Genomic DNA, 22350 nt, shown 5'->3' on the forward strand with positions numbered 1-22350 from the left:
ATTTAGAAGAATGAGAGGTTATCTAATTGAAATATATACAATTTTTAAGGGGCTTGATAGGGTAAATGCTGAGAAAATATTTCCCCTGGCTGGGTCGAAGTCTTAGAATAAGGGGTCGGCCATTTAGGATTGAGATGAGGAGAAATTTTGTCACTCAAAGGGTCGTGAATCTTTGGAATTCTCTACCTCAGAGAGTTGTGGATTCTCATTAAGTATATTCAGACGGAGGTCGACAGATTTTTGGGTACTAAGGGAATTAAGGGCTTTGGGCATAGTGCAGGAAAGTGAAGTTGTGGTAGAAGATCAGGCATGATCCTGTTGAATGGTGGAGCAGGTTGAAAGGGCCAAATGGCCTACTCCTGCTCCTATTTATGTTCTTAGGAGTGCATATCCAAAGCAAAGCCTAGTTGATTTTCTAGCTATTTAAATTAATGGGTGGAAAATGGGGTGGGCTCCTTTATGGCCATATGGTCCATTTGCTTGATGTTCCTCTGTTCACATCACCTCAGATCAAATACAAGGACAGAAACAAGAAAACCTAGCCAGAAAATGTCAGTCACTATGTGACGTAACATTAAGTAGATCATCTTTCAGGCAACTCATTGTGACAGACGCTACTGTCGCTCACTCCTGGCAGATGGAGTATAATGTGGGAAAATGTGAAGTTGTTTACTTTGGCAGGAAGAATAAAAAAAGCAGAGTATTACTTAAACCGATAATGACTGCAGAACTCCGAATTGCAGAGGGATCGAGGTGTTCTACTGCATGAGTCACAAAAAGTTAGTATACAGGTATAGCTAACAATAAAGGCAGCTAATGGAATGCTAGCCTTTATTAAGAGAGGAATTGAAAATAAAAGTAAGAATGTTATGCTTCAGTTATACAGGGCACTGGTGAGACCACATCTCGAATACTGTGTGCAGTTTTGGTCTCTTTATTTGAGGAAGGATGTAAATGCTTTGGAAATGGTTCACAGGAGGTTTACTAGATTGATACCTGGAATGAGCGGGTTGTCTTATGAGGAAAGGTTGGACAGACTGGGCTTGTTTTCACTGGAGTTTAGAAGAGTGAGGGGAGATTTGATTGAAGTATATAAAATCCTGAACAGTCTTGACAAGGTGGATGTGGAAAGGATGTTTCCTCTTGTGGGTGAGTCCAGAACTAGGGGGCACGGTTTTAAAATTAGGGGTCGTCCTTTTAGGACAGAGATGAGGAGAAATTATTTCTCAGAGGGTTGTGTGACTTTGGAACTTTCTGTCTCAGAAGGTGGTGGAGGCAGGGTCACTGAATAATTTTAAGGCGGGGATAGATTGATTCTTGTTAGGAAAGAGAATCAAAGGTTATCGGGGTAGATGGGAATGTGGAATTTGAGACACAGATCAGCCATGATCTTATTAAATGGCAGAGCAGGCGAGAGAGGCCAAATGGCCTAGTTCTGCTCCTAATTCGTATGTTCGTACGTATATGTTCCTGAGACTTTGATGATGCAGAACCCATAATGGAGGGGGGAGGTGTCTCTCTCCCTCCCTCTCTCTCTCTCTCTGGGTGACCTTGGGCTTTCGAAGCTTGCTTGCTGACTGGAAAAGATCCAAGACAATGACCCCCAGGAAGAAGACCACCTGCTCTACTGTCTCCAAGAACATCTACCAACTAAGAAAGTCAGGACTCCAGATTCATCCAAAAGACAACTGAATTAACAGACACCACAGACTGTGTATTATTTTTCTTTGTTCTGGACTCTAATCCAAGATGTGATAGGGCGGCACAGTGGCGCAGTGGTTAGCACTGCAGCCTCACAGCTCCAGCGACCCGGGTTCGATTCTGGGTACTGCCTGTGCGGAGTTTGCAAGTTCTCCCTGTGAACCGCGTGGGTTTCCTCCGGGTGCTCCGGTTTCCTCCCACAGCCAAAGACTTGCAGGTTGATAGGTAAATTGGCCATTATAAATTGCCCCTAGTATAGGTAGGTGGTAGGGGAATATAGGAAAGGTGGGGATGTGGTAGGAATGTGGGATCAGTGTAGGGTTAGTATAAATGGGTGGTTGATGGTCGGCACAGACTCAGTGGGCCGAAGGGCCTGTTTCAGTGCTGTATCTCTAAATAAATAAATAAACTATTCCTCTTCACTCTGTAATCTATTTGTGTGTATGATTCTCGTGTGTGTATGATTCTCGTGTGTGACTGTGAGATTCTTGTGTGTGTGTGTGTGTGTGTATGAGTGAAAGTGTTGTATAGTTTATTATTTTATCCAGATCAGGTTTTTGGTTATGTATAATAAACTCAGCTCTTTTTTGTTTAAACTCAAGAAAGCTTGTCCGATTGGTTCTTTTATGATCAAAACAAATGTAAAAGGTTAAGCACTCATTGAATTGGTAAGCACATTCACTGTTTAAAAAAGGAATAAACCCTGTTCCAGTCAAACAAAGGAGAAAGCCAAGAGCGGAGCCTTGTGACCCCTCCTCACCTGATCTTAACATGTGGAAAACCAGTACTATAGAGACAATTAAAACGAACTACAGCCTTCAGTTCTGCCCCTTTAATTGTTCATGTCTCCTGCTTTGCACCCTCCACTCTTCATTGCAAAGTCTCTGAAAAGTTTTTCCACATGAGGGGCAGCATATTGATGTTGTAGCAGTTTAAGGTGCTAAGAACATTGGGCTAGATCTACCACTCATAAATGGTCAAATCGGCAGAAGATGCAAATTATATCAGAATACAGGTCCAGATTTTTCTGAGGACATGCGCCATCCCACATTGTAAAGTCACTTGACTGGCACTAAATAAATAGAATATTGTGCAGTAAATGTTTTCTTGAAACTATACCACATCATTTTTTTCCTGGGACTTTTGCAGTTACCATCACCAAAAACAGAAGGGAATTATAACTCTGCCGCCAGTAAAATCAAAGCAATGCATTTAAGCCCATTTTCACCCTGCTGCCCCTTACACCTAAAAGTAAATGGTCGAAGCGGTCTGATTTATTGCACCAAGATCGTATTTAAACACCAAGTTTTTTAAAATGTGTTACTGATGAAAAGGTTACACAATTAGGACCTGTGAATATCCACTTCCTGTACCTGGGATTTTCAAATTTAATATTGCCACACCATGCACTCAGAACTCATTAAAAATTTTAAATGACCTCTTATTTCCAACAGTGTTCAACCTCAAGAAAACCACCAACACAACATATTTTCTAATAACTCCAATTTCCTCATTAATCATTGTTGTTTCGGTTATGAACAAATTCATGTATATAATCGCAAAAATATTTGAGCCCACTTACTCAGTTGAAAGTCAGCATATTACGTAAGTGTTTGTTCTGCACAAAGATTTGCAACTTTTACTTTCATTCAAACCCAGAACTTTTCACTAAGTTAAAAATTTAAAGTTAGCTTGCTTTGCTCATTTTGTGCATTTGTTCTCCATAAAAATAAAAGCCATTATTATTTTATTTCTAAATTAATAAGTTAAATGTAGCAAGTTGGAGTTTCTGGAGTTCATAGATCACATACAGCAGTGAAACGGATGAAAATTTCCAAACTTGAAAGTGGACACTAGAGCCAAAAAAAATTGTAGCTTAAAGTTTATTTAAGATGTTTCACTTCCACTGAAGTCCTCCCCCGGTGCTGGATGGTGAATGTATTGTCACTTTAGTTCTTAAATCATTGCTTCATTACTATGCTCAATACAGCACATTTGAATTACAAAACCAGGAAAATTTACAGCAAGGTCAATTGGCACACTGGACAATGAGATGTGTATGTTGCATGAAAAACTGGGACAAAGTTTGGAACAACAAAATGGACCATCAAGTGGCAACTTTTGCGTGACTTCTCAAAATATAAAGTTAATCAACAATTTGAATTTCTGTTACCTACTGCTGTTTGATAGGAAGGGCCTGGATTTTACATTGAGAATAATGGTGAGGATATCACTCATTGTTATTAAAGAGAAAATCAGACAGCAATTCTGGCATCCACGCACCCACATTTAAATGCAGAAATCTGGAAGGTGCTGTCAGAGATACCCTGTGGAGCAACAGGGTACATGGTAACAGTCCTCCCTGATAGACTCGGCACTGAAAGCCATGCAATGGCATTAATTGTGGCTACTTGCCCCTGCTAAAGACACCATAAAGTTAGGGATGGTGCATTCAGGAGTTAGTGTAATTTTAACAGAGTGATAATTGATAATTACCTCTCTCTCTTAATCTCATCTGTCTTTCCCAATCTTTAGTCCACTTTTTGTCCATGATTTGAATCTAATTTATAATTTCTTCTTTATGTTCCTGGTTCCAAAGCACTTAGAAAATCTTAATATGATTAGGCAGAGTCAACATGGTTTTAGGAAAGGGAAATTGTGTTTGACAAATCTATTAGTTTTTTTTGAGGATGCAAATGGCAGTGCAGATAAAGGGGAACTAGTGGATGTAGTCTATTTGAATTTTCAGATGGCATTTGATAAGGGTGTGCATAAGATAAGCTAATACAGTAGCACTGATAGAAGATTGGTTAAAGGGAAAAAAAAAGAGTAGGAATAAATGGGTCATTTTCAGGTTCATAGGCTGTTACTAGTGGGGTACCGCATGAATCAGTGCTTGGACCACAGCTATTTACAAGATATATTAATAACTTAGTTGAAGGGACTGAGTGTAATGTATCCAGGATGCTGATGATACAAAGCTTGGTGGGAAAGAAGCCATGAGGATGACATGAAGAGCTAGATTTTATGGGCCCCTTCAGAAGGGGAATGGAGACGGAGGGGCCCATAAAATTGTTTCGGAAGACAGAAGGCGCAGTGCCTGTCGCCTTCCCAATGCCTTCCAATTTAGGCCGGGATAGCCTTCCCACCACAGGCCAGTTAATGGTCACTTAAGGCCTCTTCACGCCTTCACCTCAATTAAATAGAAGGCGGAGCGGCCCACCGCACTGGGGAGATGCCACCAAGTTAAACCTGGCAGCCTCATAGCAGGGTCAGGTGGGGGTCTCTCCTTTGGGGGCAATCCAGGGCCCATGAAGGCTCCGCCCCCACCCCTCCATCACCAGGGCCTGCCTGAATGGCTCCAGTGACTCCGACCCCACTCACCCCTACTAGGGACTTCGCCATTCTTCAGTACTGTAGGGCCTACTGCAGTACCGGTAGTCACCACTGCTCCCAGTGGCACTGCTTGTATTGCAGAGCTGTGGAAGTGGAAACTCGTCCCTTAAAAAGGACAATGTCCCCAACGGCAGGCAGTTAATTGCCTGCCCTCCATTAAATAGCACCAGGGGTCCAATGAAGGGCTGGGGCTGGGGCTGGGGCGTGGTCTCCCCCCCCCCCCCCCCCCCACCTTCTGATCCACCGCTGGGACCCCTGTCTCCATCACAAAATTAAGCCCAAAAGAGTCTGCAAAGAGATAAATAGATAGGTTGGGTGAGTGGCCAAGAAGGTGGCAGATGGAGTATAATGTGGGGAAATGTGAGCTCATTCGCTTTGATAGAAAGAATAGAAAAACAATTTTTTGAAATAAGTGATGAGAAACTATTGAACATTGGCATTCAAAGGGATTTAGGTGTCCTTGTACACAAAACATAGTTGACATGCAGGTACAGCAAGCAATTAGGAAGGCTAATAGTACCTTGCTCTTTATTGCAAGGGTGTTGGAGAACAAGAGTAAGGAAGATTTGCTGCAATTATACAGGGTTTTGGTGAGACCCCACTTGGAGTACTGTCTAAGGCTCCATAACCACTGAAGGATATACTTGCCTTAGAGGGGATGCAGTGAAGGCTCACTAGACTGATTCACAGGATCAGAGGACTATTCTACGAGAAAAGATTGAGTAGAATAGGCCTATACTCTCTGGAGTTTAGAAGAATGAGAAGTGATCTCATTACAACATGAAATTTTGAGAGGGCTTGATAGGGTAAATACCAAGAGGCCATATCCCCTGGCTGGAGACTCTAAAAGGGGCAAAGTCTCAGAATAAGACATCAGACACTTAGAGCCGAATTGAAAAGAAATTTCTTCAGTCAGAGGGTTGTGAACCTTTACAATTCTCTACCCCGGAAGGCTGCGTCAGCCGTCAAGTACATTCAAGGCTAAAACTGATAGATTTTTGGACTCAAAGAAATAAAGGTATATGGGGATTGGGCAAGAAAGTAGAGTTGAGGTCGAAGATCATCCATGAGCTTACTGAATGGCTCAGCAGGTTTGAGGGGCTGTGCGGCCTACATCTTCTCCTATTTCTTACAGTCTTATATTTAGATTCTACATGTCTCGGTGAGGATTCTTCGATCAGATTGGAAGCTGCAAAAACTTTGCAGGCAACTGTCAGCTTAGTGAATGACGAGGGTTGTTCCTTCACTGCTGCCTGCAAAATCCGGGCCAAGGCTTCCAAAGGTAAGGCCTACGGTAAAGTTGAAATATTGACCCGTATCTTAAATCTGCTCATATTTTCTTTTGGCTGAAAGACATTTGTGGGGGGTGAGGGAGGGACTGTGGGTGGGAGGCAGGGAGTCATTTTATATGGAGGGCACCTTATGTGAGAGTTTTTAAATGGTATAATATTAGCATCCAAAAAAGGAGAGTATCCTTCATTAATAACAAAAGTTCGGAGAATTTCAGTTGTAAACACAGTCGCACTATCAAAAATACAATCATACACTGCTGCATCAATATTCAAATTAGCAATTCAAAGAAATATGTTACTCAGGTTATAACACCTACAGATGTTCTATATAATCATGGAAACTAAACTTGTTAAAACATCTGCTTTCAAGCACTATCCAAGTTTTCGCAGCAGAAATTAATTTCAGTTACATAGTATGCACTCACATTTCAACTTTGGGATAAGAGGCACTGGGAAAACTGTTCTGGTGACTGGAATAGAAAGAGCCGAACAAATAAGCCATATTAGCTCCTCAGTAGATATTCATAAAATTTTATTGCATGGCAACCTCAGTACAAACATTGTAAAATAAAAATTCAGCAACAATTACTGGATATATTCTCCTCCTGCTGCAACTTGCATTGATATAGCACCTTTGATGTAATAAAACATCTTAAGGTGCTTCACAGGAGTGTTATCAAACAAAATTTGAAACTGAGCCACATAAGAAGATTAGTTTACTATACTGGTCAGTGTGCTGTTAATATTAAAATGAGGTCAGTAGACTTTGGGTCAAAGCAACAGGAGTTTATTTACAGGGGTCTTACCTCTAAGGCATCTACATTATGCTTATGGCCTATATACATAATCTACCTAGTGTTACAACTGAGGCGGGAGGAGTGCACTGTTGATTCTAGCTCCACTTCTCCATGGGTCACAACATATATTTACATTTTTTCCCACTTAGCGATACGGTCAATCAGAGACTCTATTTTTATCCCAGAATAAAACACACCAATCAGATTCCTTTAATAAAGAAAAAAATGTTCAGTTTATTATGAAACAAGTCTTAACCAGTAAAGCATAAACACACATATTGAAATATTAGTTACTTTTTTACCTTAGCCCCTCACATTCAAACACACACATGCTGCCGTTAACCGAAAAAATAAAGGGATTTTTGGTCTGAGAGCTCTATTACAGACAAAAAAAACACTTGTACTGAATACTTACTCATTCTTGAAGAAACAGCAGATGAGATATTTTGTGTTCCAAAACTGGCATACAGTCTGGCCTCTGAGTACATGTAGATGGGTCACTGGGATCTTTTTGAACAGTTCTTTTCAAGCGGCATTGAGAATTAATTTAGCAGGCTTTTCTTCAAAGACAGGAGACAAGATGAGTTGACACAGTGGACTTCTCAGGGTCTTTTAGAGAGGTCCTGAGCTGAGCTGGGTTGTAGTCTTCTCTCCTTCCTTGGGAATTCTCTTCTCTCCTTGTAAGTTCTCTCTCTTTTTATACAGTTCAGCCCCAACTCAAAACAATTCAAAAGCGAAACTGACAATAGGTGAATCCTTTGACCTCCATCAATCTTGACCTGTCACTTTTTTTTTTAAACAACTTCTCCAAGTGTCCAAAGTTCTCTGCTGTCTATTGAGCTGGAAGTCAGGTGGTTTCCCGGAAAGGCTTCTTGTTGGAAGTCAGGTAGTTTCCCGGAAAGGCTTGTTTTCCTCACTGGACCTCTCATTTCCAGGGACTGTTTTTCAAAATAAAGTGGCCTTCTCATGACCCCCTTTGAAAACCCCAAAGTTTAACATTGTTTCAATCTTTCAAAAATGAACCCTCAAAAAATATATTTAACAAACACCGCTTGAAAAGAACTATTCTAAAAGATCCCAGTGATCTGTCGGAGGCCAGACTGTATGCCAGTTTTGGAACACAAAATATCTCATCTGCTGTTTCTTCAAGAATGTGCAAGTATTCAGCCCAAGTGTTTTTTTGTATGGAATAGAGCTCTCAAAACAAAAACAGGGGCACTTTCATAACACCAGCAACAGTTTACACACATTATACATCACTTCCCAAGTCTCTGACTTCATTCACCAGGTCTGTAATGCTGTGGGGTTCTCACGACTCTGCCATTGCGTGTTCTTCTTTCACTTGTTTGGGGTATTGGTTCTTCTTTCTCACTTTCCTGTGGGTGAGTGGCACTACTGGATGACTCAGGTTCTCTGCTTTCAATGTCATCTGGGTGATCTATTGTTGGTTGTATCACCAGTTCATCCGCTCTCTCTGGTAGCTGATGCTCTTGAATTTTTCCCATTTGTTTTTTCTGTGATGGCAGTACCAATGATCTTTTTCTCCTTATCCATGTTTGGTCTGGCTGGACTATGTAGGATCGAGGATATGGAGATTTCTCCATCACTTCTCCGTATCTGCCCTGATCTTTAATCCAAACCAAATCTCCAGGTTGTGGGTCTATTTGATTTTTTTGCTCTGTAACGTCGATCATGATCCTTCATTTGGAGTGATCTTTCTTTCTCTTCTCTCACCCTCATCCTTTCCTGATCTTCTGCACCAATTCGTGACTAAAGGGTGCTTGGAAGTGTGGGTAGTTGTGTCCTCAATCTCCTACCCATTAGCAACTCACAAGATGCCAACCCGTTCCAGAGTGGCATTGATCGATAGTTTAATAGTGCCAGCTGAAAATCCTCATTCTTTTTCCACAGTATTTGCATGGTTCGAACACCTCTTTCCATTTCCCTGTTGCCCTGGGGTACCTCAGTGAGCTTGTAACATGGGCAAACCCATATGTTTCTGCGAAATATTGGAAGGCTTCATTTGCGAATTGTGGATCATTGCTAGAGATCACTAGGTCTGGAATGCCATGTGTGGCAAAAATCTTTTTCCATGATTTGATTACAGCTTCAGAACTCTGGCCATGTATTGGTTTGACTTCAACCCATCTAGAGTAGTTATCAACGACAATAAGGAAAATCTTCCCTTTATGGTCAAACAGGTCCATTCCCAGGTGCTCCCATGGCCTGGACAGAAACGAAGACAACATCAGTGGCTCTTGCTCTAAACTAGGTGATTCCTAAGTGCCTTTGGTGTAGTTTCTCTAGGATGTATAATCTTAAAGCCCTTGAAATAACTAGTCTTTCATCGTAAATTAGTAAGTTGTCTACAATAGTAAGATGGCTTTGTTGCTCATGATACTTTCTTAAAACTGGGTTATTAGGCATATATTCTGGCCAACCTTCTTGGCAAAACTGCCTCACTTTTTTGCAGACTTCGTCCCCTTTCTGTTGGTTTCTAATTTGGCGGAACTTTTGAGCAATTGCTGGCAAATCTTCAGTTATAGCTAAAGCAAAGATTTCCACTTCCTCCAGGAGTGAGACATCTCCCACTTCAGGTATAGCAATTGATGCTCTAGTAAATGCATCGGTTGTCACCTGATGTTTTCCTGGAACATATTCAGTTATTGTGTCATATCTCATTAGTCGTAGTCGAAATCTCTGTACCTTGGGGGTAATTTTGCTCACTCTTTCGTACTAAGCAACCTTACTAGTGGCTATGGTCAGTTTCGATCTTCACCTTGAGGCCCAATATATAGTCCGAAAACTTTGCGCACATCCATGTTACTGCTAATACTTCCTTTTCAATCACTGTGTACCTTCGTTCTGTCTCTGACAACGAACGAGAGGCAAAGTATATAGTGCTTTTCACGACCTCATGATGTCCCAACATGCATTACAGCCAATGAAGTACTTTTGAAGTGAAATCACTGTTGTAATGTTGGAAACAGCAAAGAAGGAGGCCATTCAGCCCATCGTGTCAGTGCCAGATCTTTGGAGAGCTGGCCAATTATTCCCACTCCCCTTCTCTTTCCCCTCAGCCCTGTATTTTTTGCTCCTTCAAGTATTTATCCATTACAGTTTTGAAAGTTACTATTGAGACTACTTCGACCACCTTTTCAGGCAGAACATTCCAATTCATAAACAACTCACTACGTAAAGTTTCTTTTCCTCATGTTGGATCTGGATCTTTTGCCTATCACCTTAAATCTATGTCCTCTGGTGACTGACCAGTCTGCCACTGGAAACAATTTCTCCTTACTTACTCATTCAAAAATCAAGAAGGGTTTTGATATTGAACAACTCAATCAAATCTTCTCTTAACCTTCACTGCTCTAAGGAGACTAACTCCAGTTTCTCTGGTGTCTCCACATAACTAAAGTTCCTCATCCCTGGATCATTCTAGTAAATCTTTCCTGCAGCCTGCCCAAGGCCTTGACATCCTTTCTAAAGTGTGGTGCTAGAATTAACCATAATACTCCAGCTGAGGCCTAACCAGTATTTTACAAAGATTTAGCATAAACTTCTTGCCTCTATTAATAAAGCCAAAGACCCCACATACTTTTTTAACAACCTTCTCAGCTTGTCCTGCCATATTCAAAGATTCGAATACATACATTTTTAGGTCTCTTTGGGCACAAAATACGGATCAGTACCACCGTCTTAAGTCAATCACCCTCTTGGGGCTGCACGTTGCACCACCAGCCACTTCCAGCAAGGCCCCCATGGTGCATAGCCTTGAGAAAGGCACTCATATGGGTGCCCCTGTGAGCACCGGAAGCAACTGAATGCATGCTATCATGATGTCACACAGCCCAGCCGGCTGAGATGATGCTCATTTACCAAATTGGAACACTCGGGTCTAATCAACAAATTTGCACGTCACTTATAAAAGATCAGGTGTTCAGCTATAAGCTGAGCCTTGCACTTGTATTATTTAAAGGGCCAGGCACACAACTTGAAGGTCAAGGAATTTTGAAGAACTTCTGCCATTGCAAAGTGTCTGAAAGTACTGTGAAGTGTTTTTGGAGGTGTTGTGGTGGGTTCCTGGATTTGACAGGGAGTTTTGCTGCATCCTCACAGGGAGAGCAGAGGATTAAGCCTGCAACAGGAATGGTGGCAGTGCCTCTGGATGTGTAGCATGACAAAGAGGTGGAACAGAGACTACAGAGAGGGCAAGCTCTGCATGATTCCCTCTGCCAACTTGGAGCTGGACTCCTTCACAGGAACAGAAGACTGTCTGGCAGGCCAGCCAATATATCAAGCAGTAAAAGCAAAATACTGCAGATGCCGGAAATCTGAAATAAAAACAAAAATTGCTGGAAATACTCAGCAGGTCTGGTAGCATCTGCGGGGAGAAAAGCAAAGTTAGCGTTTCAGGTCTGCGACCTTTCATCAGAACTGGCTAAGGTTTGAAAAGAATTAAGTTTGAAGCAAGTGAAGGGGAGGGGGGTGGGGGAGAGAACAAAGGGAAAGGTGTTTGATAGGGCAGGAGAGATTAAAGAACAAAGTTGTACTGGGACAAAGGAAAAGAGTGTGTTAATGCTTGTGTAGAAAGACAAAGCATTAGTCCAGAGAGAGTGTTAACAGCAGAATAATGAGCAATACCAATATACCAAGCACCTTGGTGTGCATTAGCACTCTCCAGTATGTTGTCCCATCAAGCTCCTCATCTGAGTCCCCTGTAGCAGAACTCTTCTGCAATCTCCCTCTCCACTGAACTGGTACACAAATCATCCTTTTATCCCTGGCCTGGGTGCAGCCCACTCATGCCCATTGACTCAACATGTGCTGATCCCAACTCTATACTAGCCTTTAAGGTGCATGCAGTGGCAGTGTCTAAGCTGGTGGCTCGGAGTGTCAGATCAAGTGACATAGGGCTAAGGCAAAACAGGTATCCTTGTCCCTCATCAGCTCTGTTCTGCTTCTTTTTATTGTGTGCTATCTTGTCCTGCAATGGAGACAAGACTATCAGTAATTGTGTTGCAGTGAATAGCTGGAGGATTGTGGAGGCAGACAGAAGTGCGTGTGAGGCTAACAGTATTTAAGTTTGTGAGGGTGAGGCAGGGTTCCTGGATGATATGTGTAAGACCTGAGTGCCAGAGCTCCTGATAGCTCAGTGATGGGTTGTGGTGCATTGAGCAGAGCTGGTGGAGCAAAAGCAAAAGCTGCTCGGCTCCCTGCTGAGTGAAGATGCATTCACTGACCTTGACAGCCTGCGTGAGCTCACTGCTGCCAGGTCCTCAGATCCAGACACTAGGCACTGACCTCCCAGGGAACATGCTTCCAATCCCTTCTGAGCGTTGCCCGTGAGAGTCACCTGGTCCCCTGCGGAAACATGGTGTCTCTCCTCCTGTTCACCAGCGCTGCATCTGTGATCCTGGATCCTTTCTCTGCTCTGGTGTTCCATTTTCCTTGTTTAGAAATGCACCAATAGTATTCAGTAACACCCGCCTGTAATTCAGTGTAGCATCCCTTTAAGAAAGACAGACTGCCTTTAAGTATAGAAGGCTGGCCACACCACCTGCTATCAGCAAAAGCTGCTCGGCTCCCTGCTGAGTGGAGAAGCAGCCAACTGTGTGGCAAATACTCTCCCTACACTGCAATCAGGTAAATGAGGTGGCAGCACCAAATTTGCGACCATTAAACTACTAGATTGTCATAACAACCCATCTGGTTCACTAATGTCCTTTAGGGAAGGAATTCTGCCATCCATACTGGTCTGGCGTACATGTGACTCCAGATCCACAGCAGTGTGGTTGGCTCCCCTCTGAAATGGCCTGTTATATCAAACAATGACAAAGCTTAAGAAGAATAAAACTGGGCAGTCCAACCACCATTGGCCTAGCTACTGGATACAACAAAAATTAGACCCAGCCCAGGCAACCCTCCTCACAAAGTCCCCCTCACTAACAACTGGGAACTTTTGTAAAATTGGGAGAGTTTTCCACAGACTAATCAGGTAACATAGTCAACTCACAGGATCATACAGTTAAGCTAACGTCCCAGCCTCCTGTCAGTGGTTTACAGCTGGGAGGACATGGACCTGGGAGTGCTCAACATTGCCTCCAGACCCCATGAAGTCTCATGACATCAGGTCAAACATGGGAAAAGAAACCTCCTGCTGATTACCACCTACAGCTCTCCCTCAGCTGCTGATTCAGTGCTCTATGTTAAATATCACTCGGAAGAAGCACTGAGGGTAGCAAGGGCACAGAATGTACTCTGGGTGGGGGACTTCAATATCCACCACCAAGAGCAGCTCCGTAGCACCACCACTGACCAAGCTGTCTGAGTCCTGAAGGACATGTCCAGCTAAGCCTGTAGCACGAGGTGAAAGAACCAACACAGGGGAAAAGCTACTTGACATTATGCTCAATCTACTTGGCACAAATGCATCTGTCCATGGCAATATTGGAGGGAGTGATCACCGAACAGTCAGAGTCATTATGGCACAGAAGGAGGCCAATCAGCCCACCGAGTCCATGCTGGTTCTCTACAGAGCAATCCAGTCAATCCCATTCCCCTGCTCTATCCCTTCAAGTTTATTTCCCTCAAGTGCACATCCAAATTCCTTCTGAAATCATTGATTATCTCCGCTTTCACCACCCCCACAGGCAACACTAAAAAAAGTTCTTCCTCAAATCCACCCCATCTCTTACCAAAAACCTTATTTCTGTGTTCCCTGGTCCTTGTGCCATCAGCTAACAGTAACAGCTTTTTTTGGTCTACTTTATCTAAACCTGTCATAATCTTGTACACCTCTATCAAATCTCCACTCAATTGCCTTTGCTCCAAGGAGAACACCAGCATCTTCTCTAACCTAACCCTGTAACTAAGATCCTTCATCCCTGGAACCATTCTGGTAAATTTCCTCTGCACCCTCTCAAGGACCCTCACATCCTTCTTGAAGTGTGATGACCAGAACTGGATGCAATACTCTGGTTGGAGCCTAACCAGAACTTAATAAAAGATTTGGCATAATCTCCCTGCTTTTGTACTCAATACTTCTATTTATGAAGCCCAAGATCCCATATGCTTTGTGAACTACTCTCTCAATATGACTTGCCATCTTCAAAGATCTACGCACATGAACTCCAGGTCCCTCAGTTTTAGTGCACACTTTAGAAATGTGCCATTAAGTATATATTGCCTCCGTCTAACGCTTCTGCCAAAATGCATCACCTTACATTTCTCAGTAATAACTTCCATCTGCCACTTGTCTGCGCATTCTATCTTGTGGAGATGAAGTCCTGTCCTCACACTGAGGACAAGCTCCATCATGTCGTGTGGCACTACCACCGTGCTAAATGGGATTGATTCAGAACAGATCTGGCAGCGCAAAACTAAGAATTCATGAGGCACTGTAGACCACCAGCAGTGGCAAAATTATATTCCACCACAATCTGAAACCTCATGACCCGGCATATTCCTCACTCTACCATTACCATCAAGTCATGGGATCAATGAGGAGTGTAGAAGAGCATGCCAGAAGCAGCACCAGGCATACCTAAAAATGAGGTGTCAACCTGGTCAAGCTAGATCACAGGACTACAATCATGCTAAACAGCAGAAGCAGTGTGCTGCAGGCAGAGGTAAGCAATCCCACAGCTAATGGATCAGATCAAAACTTTGCAGTCCAGCCACATCCAGTCTTGAATGGTGGAAGACAATTAAACTAACAGGAGAAGGAGGCTCCATGAACATCTCCACCTCAATGTTAGGGAAGCCCAGTACACAAGTGCAAAACATAAGGCTGAAGTGATTGCAGCCAGCTTCACCCAGAAGTGCTGAGTGGATGATCCATCTCCACCTCTTCTGGAGATCCCCAACAGCATAGAAGCTAGTCTTTAGCCAATTTGCTGTCCCCTAGGTGGCTGTGGTGGGGAAGAGACTGTTGCCCACCTCTTTCTAGAATGTGCCTTTTCAAAGTAGGTGTGGAAAGAGATGCCGTGGTTTTTAATCGAGCTTCATCCCAAGCAGCTCTGTAACACAGGAGTCTGTGCTCTACGGGTTGTTCCCAGGAACGCACACCGAGGTAAACGTCAACTGTTGCTGGAGGAGCACTAATTCAGTGAAAGACGTTCTTTGGTCTACCCGAAACTTGCTGGTCTTCCAGCAAAAAGAGATATTCACGACTGAGTGTTGCAGACTGCAAACATCAAACATTCCAAGGTCCAGGACTATATGCTGAGGGACGCACTAAAGCTTGGGGCAGTCACTGCAAAAGCTTAATGGGGAAAGACCACTGTGTAAGGTCTTCCCGCCATAGTGAACTGAGGGGCTGGACCCATGGGAAACCCCTCGGGCTGTATACACCAAATATGGGTTTTCTGTAGAACGTACATGGCATGTAAAATGGAATGGAAGGGTTGTGAGGCAACTCATTCCTGTATTGAAGAAAACTGATTTCCTTTGCACTTTCTGGAATGTCAACCTGGTGCTATTTTGAACTGTTTTGTAATTTTTTTAATAGATTTTTATGAATAATGTATATTTTGGGGGAAAAAAATGTGATATCAAGAAACAGCTGAGTGCACTGGATACAGGAAAGGTCATGGGACCTGACAACATCTCAGCCATAGTGTTGAAAATTTGTCCTCCAGAACTAGACATGCCCCTAGCCAAGCTGTTCCAGTAGAACTACACTGGAATTTACATGACAAAGTAGAAAATTACCTAGGCATGCCCTATCCAGAAAAAGCAGGACAAATCCAACCCACCAATTACCACCCCATCAGTCAATTCTCAATTATCAGCAAAGTGATGGAGGGTGTCGCCGACAGTGCTATCAAGTGGCACTTATTCATAAATAATCTGCTCACCGATGCTCAGTTTGGGATCTACCAGGACCACTCAGTTCCAGACCTTGTTACAGCCTTGGTCCAAACATAAACAAAAGAGCTGAATTCCAGACTGAGTTGAGAGTAACTGCCTCTGGCATCAAGTCAGCATTTGACAGAATGTGGCATCAAGGAGCCTTTGTAAACTGGAAGTCAATGGGAATCAGGGGAAAAACTCTCCACTGGTTGGAATTGTACCTAGCACAAAGGAAGATGGTTGTGGTTGTTGGAGGTCAATCATCTCAGCCCTAGGACAACACTACAGGAGTTCCTCAGGGTAGTGTCCTAGGCACAACCATCTTTAGCTGCTTCATCAATGACCGTCCTTCCAACATAAGTTCAGAAATGGGGAGGTCATTTGCTGCTGATTGCAGAGTCAGTTCCATTCGCAACTCCTCAGCTACTGAAGCAGTCTGTGTCCGCATGCAGCAAGACCTGGACAAGATTTAGGCTTGAATGGATGAAGGGCAAATAACATTCACATCACACCAGTGCTGGGCAATGACCCTCTCCAATGAGATAGAGTCCAACCACCACTCCTTGCTATTCAATGGCATAGTCATGGCCAAATCCCACACCATCAACATTCTGAGGATTACCATTTACTAGAAATGTAACCGAACCAGCCATATAAATACTGTGGCTACAAGAACATCTCAGAGGCTGGGTATTCTGTGGTGAGTCACTCACCACCTGACTCCCCAAAGCGTGTCCACCATCTACAAATCACAAGTCAGGAGTGTGATGAAATACTCTCCACTTGCCCGGATGAGTGCAGCTCCAACAACGCTCAGGAATCTTGACACCATCTAGGCCAAAGCAGCCCATTTGACTGATGCCCCATCAACCACATTAAACATTGAATGTGTCCATCATTGGCATGCTGTGGCTACAGTGTGCACCATCTACAAGATGCAATGCAGCAACTCGCCAAAGCTTCTTTGACAGCACCTCCCAAATTTGCAACCTCTACTACCTAGAAAGACATGGGCAGCAGGCACATGGGAACACCACCGCCTCCAAGTTTCCCTCCAAGTCACACACCTTCCTGACTTGGAAATATAATTGCCACTCCTTCATTGTAGCTGGGTCAAAATCCTGGAGCTCCCTACTTAACAGCACTGTGGGATCTGCAGCAGTTCAAAAAGGCCTCTTCTTCTCAATCTACCATCTTCTCAAGGCCTATTGGGGATAAGCAATAAATGCTGACCTGCCAGCAATGTCCACATGTCATGAACAAATAATAAAAATAAAACTCATCTGGACTAGATCCCTTCTTAACTCATTGAAATTAGCCCTCCTCGAGCTAAGATTTTTTTATGCTCAACTATTCCTTATCCTTTTCCATAACTATTCTAAACCTTTTGATATTATATAATATAGATGCAAGCTATTAGATTATAACTGAGGTCCTTGGAGAATACTGCCATTATTTTAACACAATATTTCTGACTAGACCACACTTACCACTTGTAGAAGCTCATACACAGCTAAAGCCTTCTTGGAAAATTGTCTTTAAATTAACCATCTATAAGCACTTGCAATTTTCGATAATCCACTACTGTTAGCAAGACCTTTCTGGCCATGAGGGACAAGCGAAAATTTCATCTATTGCACCAGTGTTACATTAAATGAAGTTTTTCATCTTATCAGGTGACTAGGAACTCTTGTCCAATTACCTCCAGGTATCTTAAAACATTCTCCTTTTGTTTGGATGCTGTTAAAAAAACAAGGTGCTCAGATGTCCATGAGCATCCAAAAGCACTTTGCAGCAAACCAATTGTGAATACAGACAATGCAAGGAACACAAATAATAAGAAACAGTAGTAAAATAGAAAGAAACACAAATAATTTTTGCCAAAATAGATAATTTTAGGAAATCGTCCTAATTCTTTTTAAGGAATTAGATATTTGTAGGAGAGGTAATTAAATATAAATATAATAAAATACTTTTGTTCTAACTTTCAGCAATCTAAATGTAATCTTTTATTGTAAATATCAGGTACTGAAACTATGTCCATGGTCCCCTAAGAAATATCAAAGTAGATTGGTATACCAGGGATGAAGCGGTTACAATGCTCCTAATTTATAAAACATCCGTAAGGATTAGTCCTCAAAAAATCATGTTTAAAAGTAATCAATAATTATAGATCTTGACTTACGTAATCCTCCATGTCACCGAACAATTGAGTATTTGCATCAATTTCCTCTCCATCCATAATAAATAGTTTGAGATCCAAGGATTCTGGCCTAATATTTGCTGAAATTCTTTCAACAGATGATCCATTTTCTGACAGGCCTGTATATAACTTCATTAAAGAAGTCTTCTCTGAAAAAAATGTTTGTTAGAAAAAAATATTTAAACAAAATGTACTGTAAGCCTGAAACTTTGCATTTTTTGTTTTAAACTTGCTGTTGCGATGTGGGTAACATTGGCAAGACAGTATTTATTACCCATCCTTAGTTGCCCTAAAAGCATATAAGAGTCAGCCATGTTATATCGAACTAGGGACAATTGTGGGCAAGACTGGGGAGATGGTGGGCTCCCTTCCTTGAAGGATATCAGTGAACTGGTTGGGTTTTTATGAGAATTCAACAGTTTTAGTGGTAATTTTCTGGTGCTGGCCGATTTATCAGATTTATTAAATTCAATTTCACAAATTGCCATGACTGAATTTGAATTCAGGAATGTTATTCCAGTATCCTAACCAATGAGCTACTGAGGCCCTTGATTTAATTTAATCCAGAATTAAGATATCCAGCATTGTGATTTATAGGCAACATTGACAAATTCTGGAACTGTTAATGAACAATGGCTTAAATTCTTCTTTTCTCATCACTGTTGGTTTTGTTAACCATGAAAAAATTAGATTACGCAACCATGAAAACTGGAAGACTGATTAATTGAATCATTTTATTCTGTCAATGCAACACCCCCCTGAGAACAGAGCCGCAAGAAGTTAATAACCAAGGTAATTTAAGGAAATAATGCCAATACCCATATTCTACCATTCAGACAACCTCCACTCTCATTCATTCTCTTTCAGCATTAGTGTCAAGGAAACTCACTTCTGCAAACAGCTACCTCTGGAAATGCTCAAATATTTTCATTACTCAAAATCACTGTTGACTCATTGCCTGCCACATGTCTTCAAGGACACTATTTAAAAAGGACAATACAGCACCACACTGCATTATTATGGGAGGCAAGCAACCATATAGGTTTTCTTTCCCTTCAAAGGGAAACAGCAGTAACACTGAAAATGAGTGCACATGAAGAGGTGGTGCTGCAAATTGTCCGCAGGCAGGACAGTTTATAGAAAAGGACTAGGTTGGAGGCAAAGGGAAAAATGAGTGATAAAAACTAGAAAATGTTCATCAGAGGTAGTCTCAATTTTGTGTGTTTGAGGTATTGCAATGCCCTTAAATTCAGTTGCTATTTCTTCAAGATGGAATACCCATTGTGTGCAAAGCAAAACAAGTTCTTTTGTGCTTCGCAGTATAGGGATGCCTTGCAGGACCAGGTCAGCCATGAGGATGTCCATTCAGACGTTTCCGGGAATTTGCTGCCAAATCAACAGTCTTAACTGGTGCCACGTCCATACAAACTTGTGCAAGGTCCAACAGAGCCACCCACTCATGAGGAAATAGTATGACTGTGGCTGGAGGAAGCATGGGAATGTATGAATGAAGATCTGGGAGTGAAAAAGAGGGAAACTGCTGTTCCTCAATGAAGGATGGAGAAATGACCAACAGTTGAACAGTCTAGGGGTTCATATAGCAGAGGCCCAGTCTTCAATAGAGCTATTATTAGGGAGCATCAATCCCACATGCAGCCAGTAAGGATGATTTGCACACATATGGTTGAGACGATGGACAAATGGAAGAAGTCCATCACCTGCATCCATAACAGAGGTTTCCTACAATTTGCAGAACACCCTGGATATTGTGACAGACAGGATAGGCAGTCTCCGGGCATAATGACAACTTCTGAAGTTGCAAACAGTGCCACCATAGATACTTTAAACAAAGCAGTTTCATAGCTCTTTCAAGGCATGGGCAGGACTATTTGATCTGCACGGACACCAGCTGGTATTTCCTCCAAGCCGATGCCCTGCAACTTCTTGGTTTCCAAGAAGTGTCTGCATATTTCACTGCCTCTCAAGCAGTGGCATTAAGTGCCATGATACATGAAGAGGCTTCAGATACAGGTCCAGCATGCCTCTTTACTGCAAGAGTAAGGCTGCTTGAGCCAAGTATGCTCTATTTCAGAAAGCAAGGCAGTGAACAACAGAACTGCAGCCTAATCTTTACACAATTTATAACACTTTATTTGCAGAGATACACATTATAAACATGCACCTCTTAACCCAACAACCATTGTTTCAGTCTTCTATACATCAGAGCACAAGAGAATTCCTGTTTAATGCCCACCACCTGAACATAATTAAATACTTAATTACTTTAAAATTAACAAAAGTGTTTCCTGAGAGGACAGTCATATTATGCCTTTAGTGTCCTCAAGCTACCCACATCCCAGCATCACGTCAACAGGGAGAACCTCAGAGGCATAGCAAATCAGAAGTACGGGTCGGTAAGTTAACAGGCAGAAAGGGGAGGGGAGGGGGGGGGGGTGCGAGAGAGTGGGGAGGCGAGAGAGGTGGTGGGCGAGAGAGGTGGTGGGCGAGAGAGGTGGTGGGCGAGAGAGGTGGTGGGCGAGAGAGGTGGTGGGCGAGAGAGGTGGTGGGCGAGAGAGGGGGGGGGCGAGAGAGGGGGGGGGCGAGAGAGGGGGGGGGCGAGAGAGGGGGGGGGCGAGAGAGGGGGGGGGGCGAGAGGGGGGGGGCGAGAGAGGGGGGGGCGAGAGAGGGGGGGGCCAGAGAGGGGGGGGCGAGAGAGGGGGGGGCGAGAGAGGGGGGGGCGAGAGAGGGGGGGGCGAGAGAGGGGGGGGCGAGAGAGGGGGGGGCGAGAGGGGGGGGGAACGAGAGAGGGGGGGGGAGCGAGAGAGGGGGGGGGCGAGAGAGGGGGGGGGCGAGAGAGGGGGGGGCGAGAGAGGGGGGGGCGAGAGGGGAGGGGCGAGGGGGGGGGGCGAGAGAGTGGGGGGGGCGAGAGAGTGGGGGGGGGCGAGAGAGTGGGGGGGGGCGAGAGAGTGGGGGGGGGGCGAGAGAGTGGGGGGGGGGCGAGAGAGTGGGGGGGGGGCGAGAGAGTGGGGGGGGGCGGCGAGAGAGTGGGAGGGGGGGGCGAGAGAGTGGGGGGGGGGCCAGAGAGAGTGAGGGGGGGGGGCCAGAGAGAGTGGGGGGGGGGGCCAGAGAGAGTGGGGGGGGGGGCCAGAGAGAGTGGGGGGGGGGGCCAGAGAGAGTGGGGGGGGGGGGCCAGAGAGAGTGGGGGGGGGGCCAGAGAGAGTGGGGGGGGGGGCCAGAGAGAGTGGGGGGGGGCCAGAGAGAGTGGGGGGGGGCCAGAGAGAGTGGGGGGGGGGCCAGAGAGAGTGGGGGGGGGGCCAGAGAGTGGGGGGGGGGCCAGAGAGTGGGGGGGGGGCCAGAGAGTGAGGGGGGGGCGAGAGAGTGGGAGGGGGGGGCGAGAGAGTGGGAGGGGGGGGCGAGAGAGTGGGGGGGGGGGCGAGAGAGTGGGAGGGGGGGGCGAGAGAGTGGGAGTGGGGGGCGAGAGAGTGGGAGGGGGGGGCGAGAGAGTGGGAGGGGGGGGCGAGAGAGTGGGGGGGGGCCAGAGAGAGTGGGGGGGGGCCAGAGAGAGTGGGGGGGGGGGCCAGAGAGAGTGGGGGGGGGGGCCAGAGAGAGTGGGGGGGGGGGCCAGAGAGAGTGGGGGGGGGGCAGAGAGAGTGGGGGGGGGCCAGAGAGAGTGGGGGGGGGCCAGAGAGAGTGGGGGGGGGCCAGAGAGAGTGGGGGGGGCCAGAGAGAGTGGGGGGGGGGGCCAGAGAGAGTGGGGGGGGGGGCCAGAGAGAGTGGGGGGGGGCCAGAGAGTGGGGGGGGGGCGAGAGAGGAGGGGGGGGGGCGAGAGAGGAGGGGGGGGGCGAGAGAGGAGGGGGGGCGAGAGAGGAGGGGGGGCGAGAGAGGAGGGGGGGCGAGGGGGGGGGCGAGAGAGGGGGGGCGAGAGAGAGGGGGCGAGAGAGAGGGGGAAGGAAGAGGGGGGCAGGCAAGGGGTGAAGGGAGAGAAAGAGGGAGAGAATGAGGGGGAGGGGCAGAGACAGAGTGGGAGGGAGAGGTGCAGAGAGGGGAGGGAGAGAGGGGGGGGCGAGAGAGGGGGGGGCGAGAGAGGGGGGGGCGAGAGGGG

The 22350-nt window shown here is 44.9% G+C and overlaps 1 protein-coding gene across 1 annotated transcript in view; it reads right to left on the reverse strand.

Annotated features, from left to right (window-relative positions):
- The window catches only part of fmn1 (formin 1), a 578693-nt gene that overhangs the window by 536552 nt on the left and 19791 nt on the right, over window positions 1-22350 (reverse strand). Inside the window, exon 2 of the mRNA XM_068039414.1 lies at window positions 18231-18397. Coding sequence (XP_067895515.1) covers window positions 18231-18397 — 167 coding nt within the window. The remainder of the gene's footprint in view (window positions 1-18230; window positions 18398-22350) is intronic.

Source organism: Heterodontus francisci, chromosome 9, assembly GCF_036365525.1.
Source record: "Heterodontus francisci isolate sHetFra1 chromosome 9, sHetFra1.hap1, whole genome shotgun sequence".
NCBI lineage: Eukaryota > Metazoa > Chordata > Chondrichthyes > Heterodontiformes > Heterodontidae > Heterodontus > Heterodontus francisci.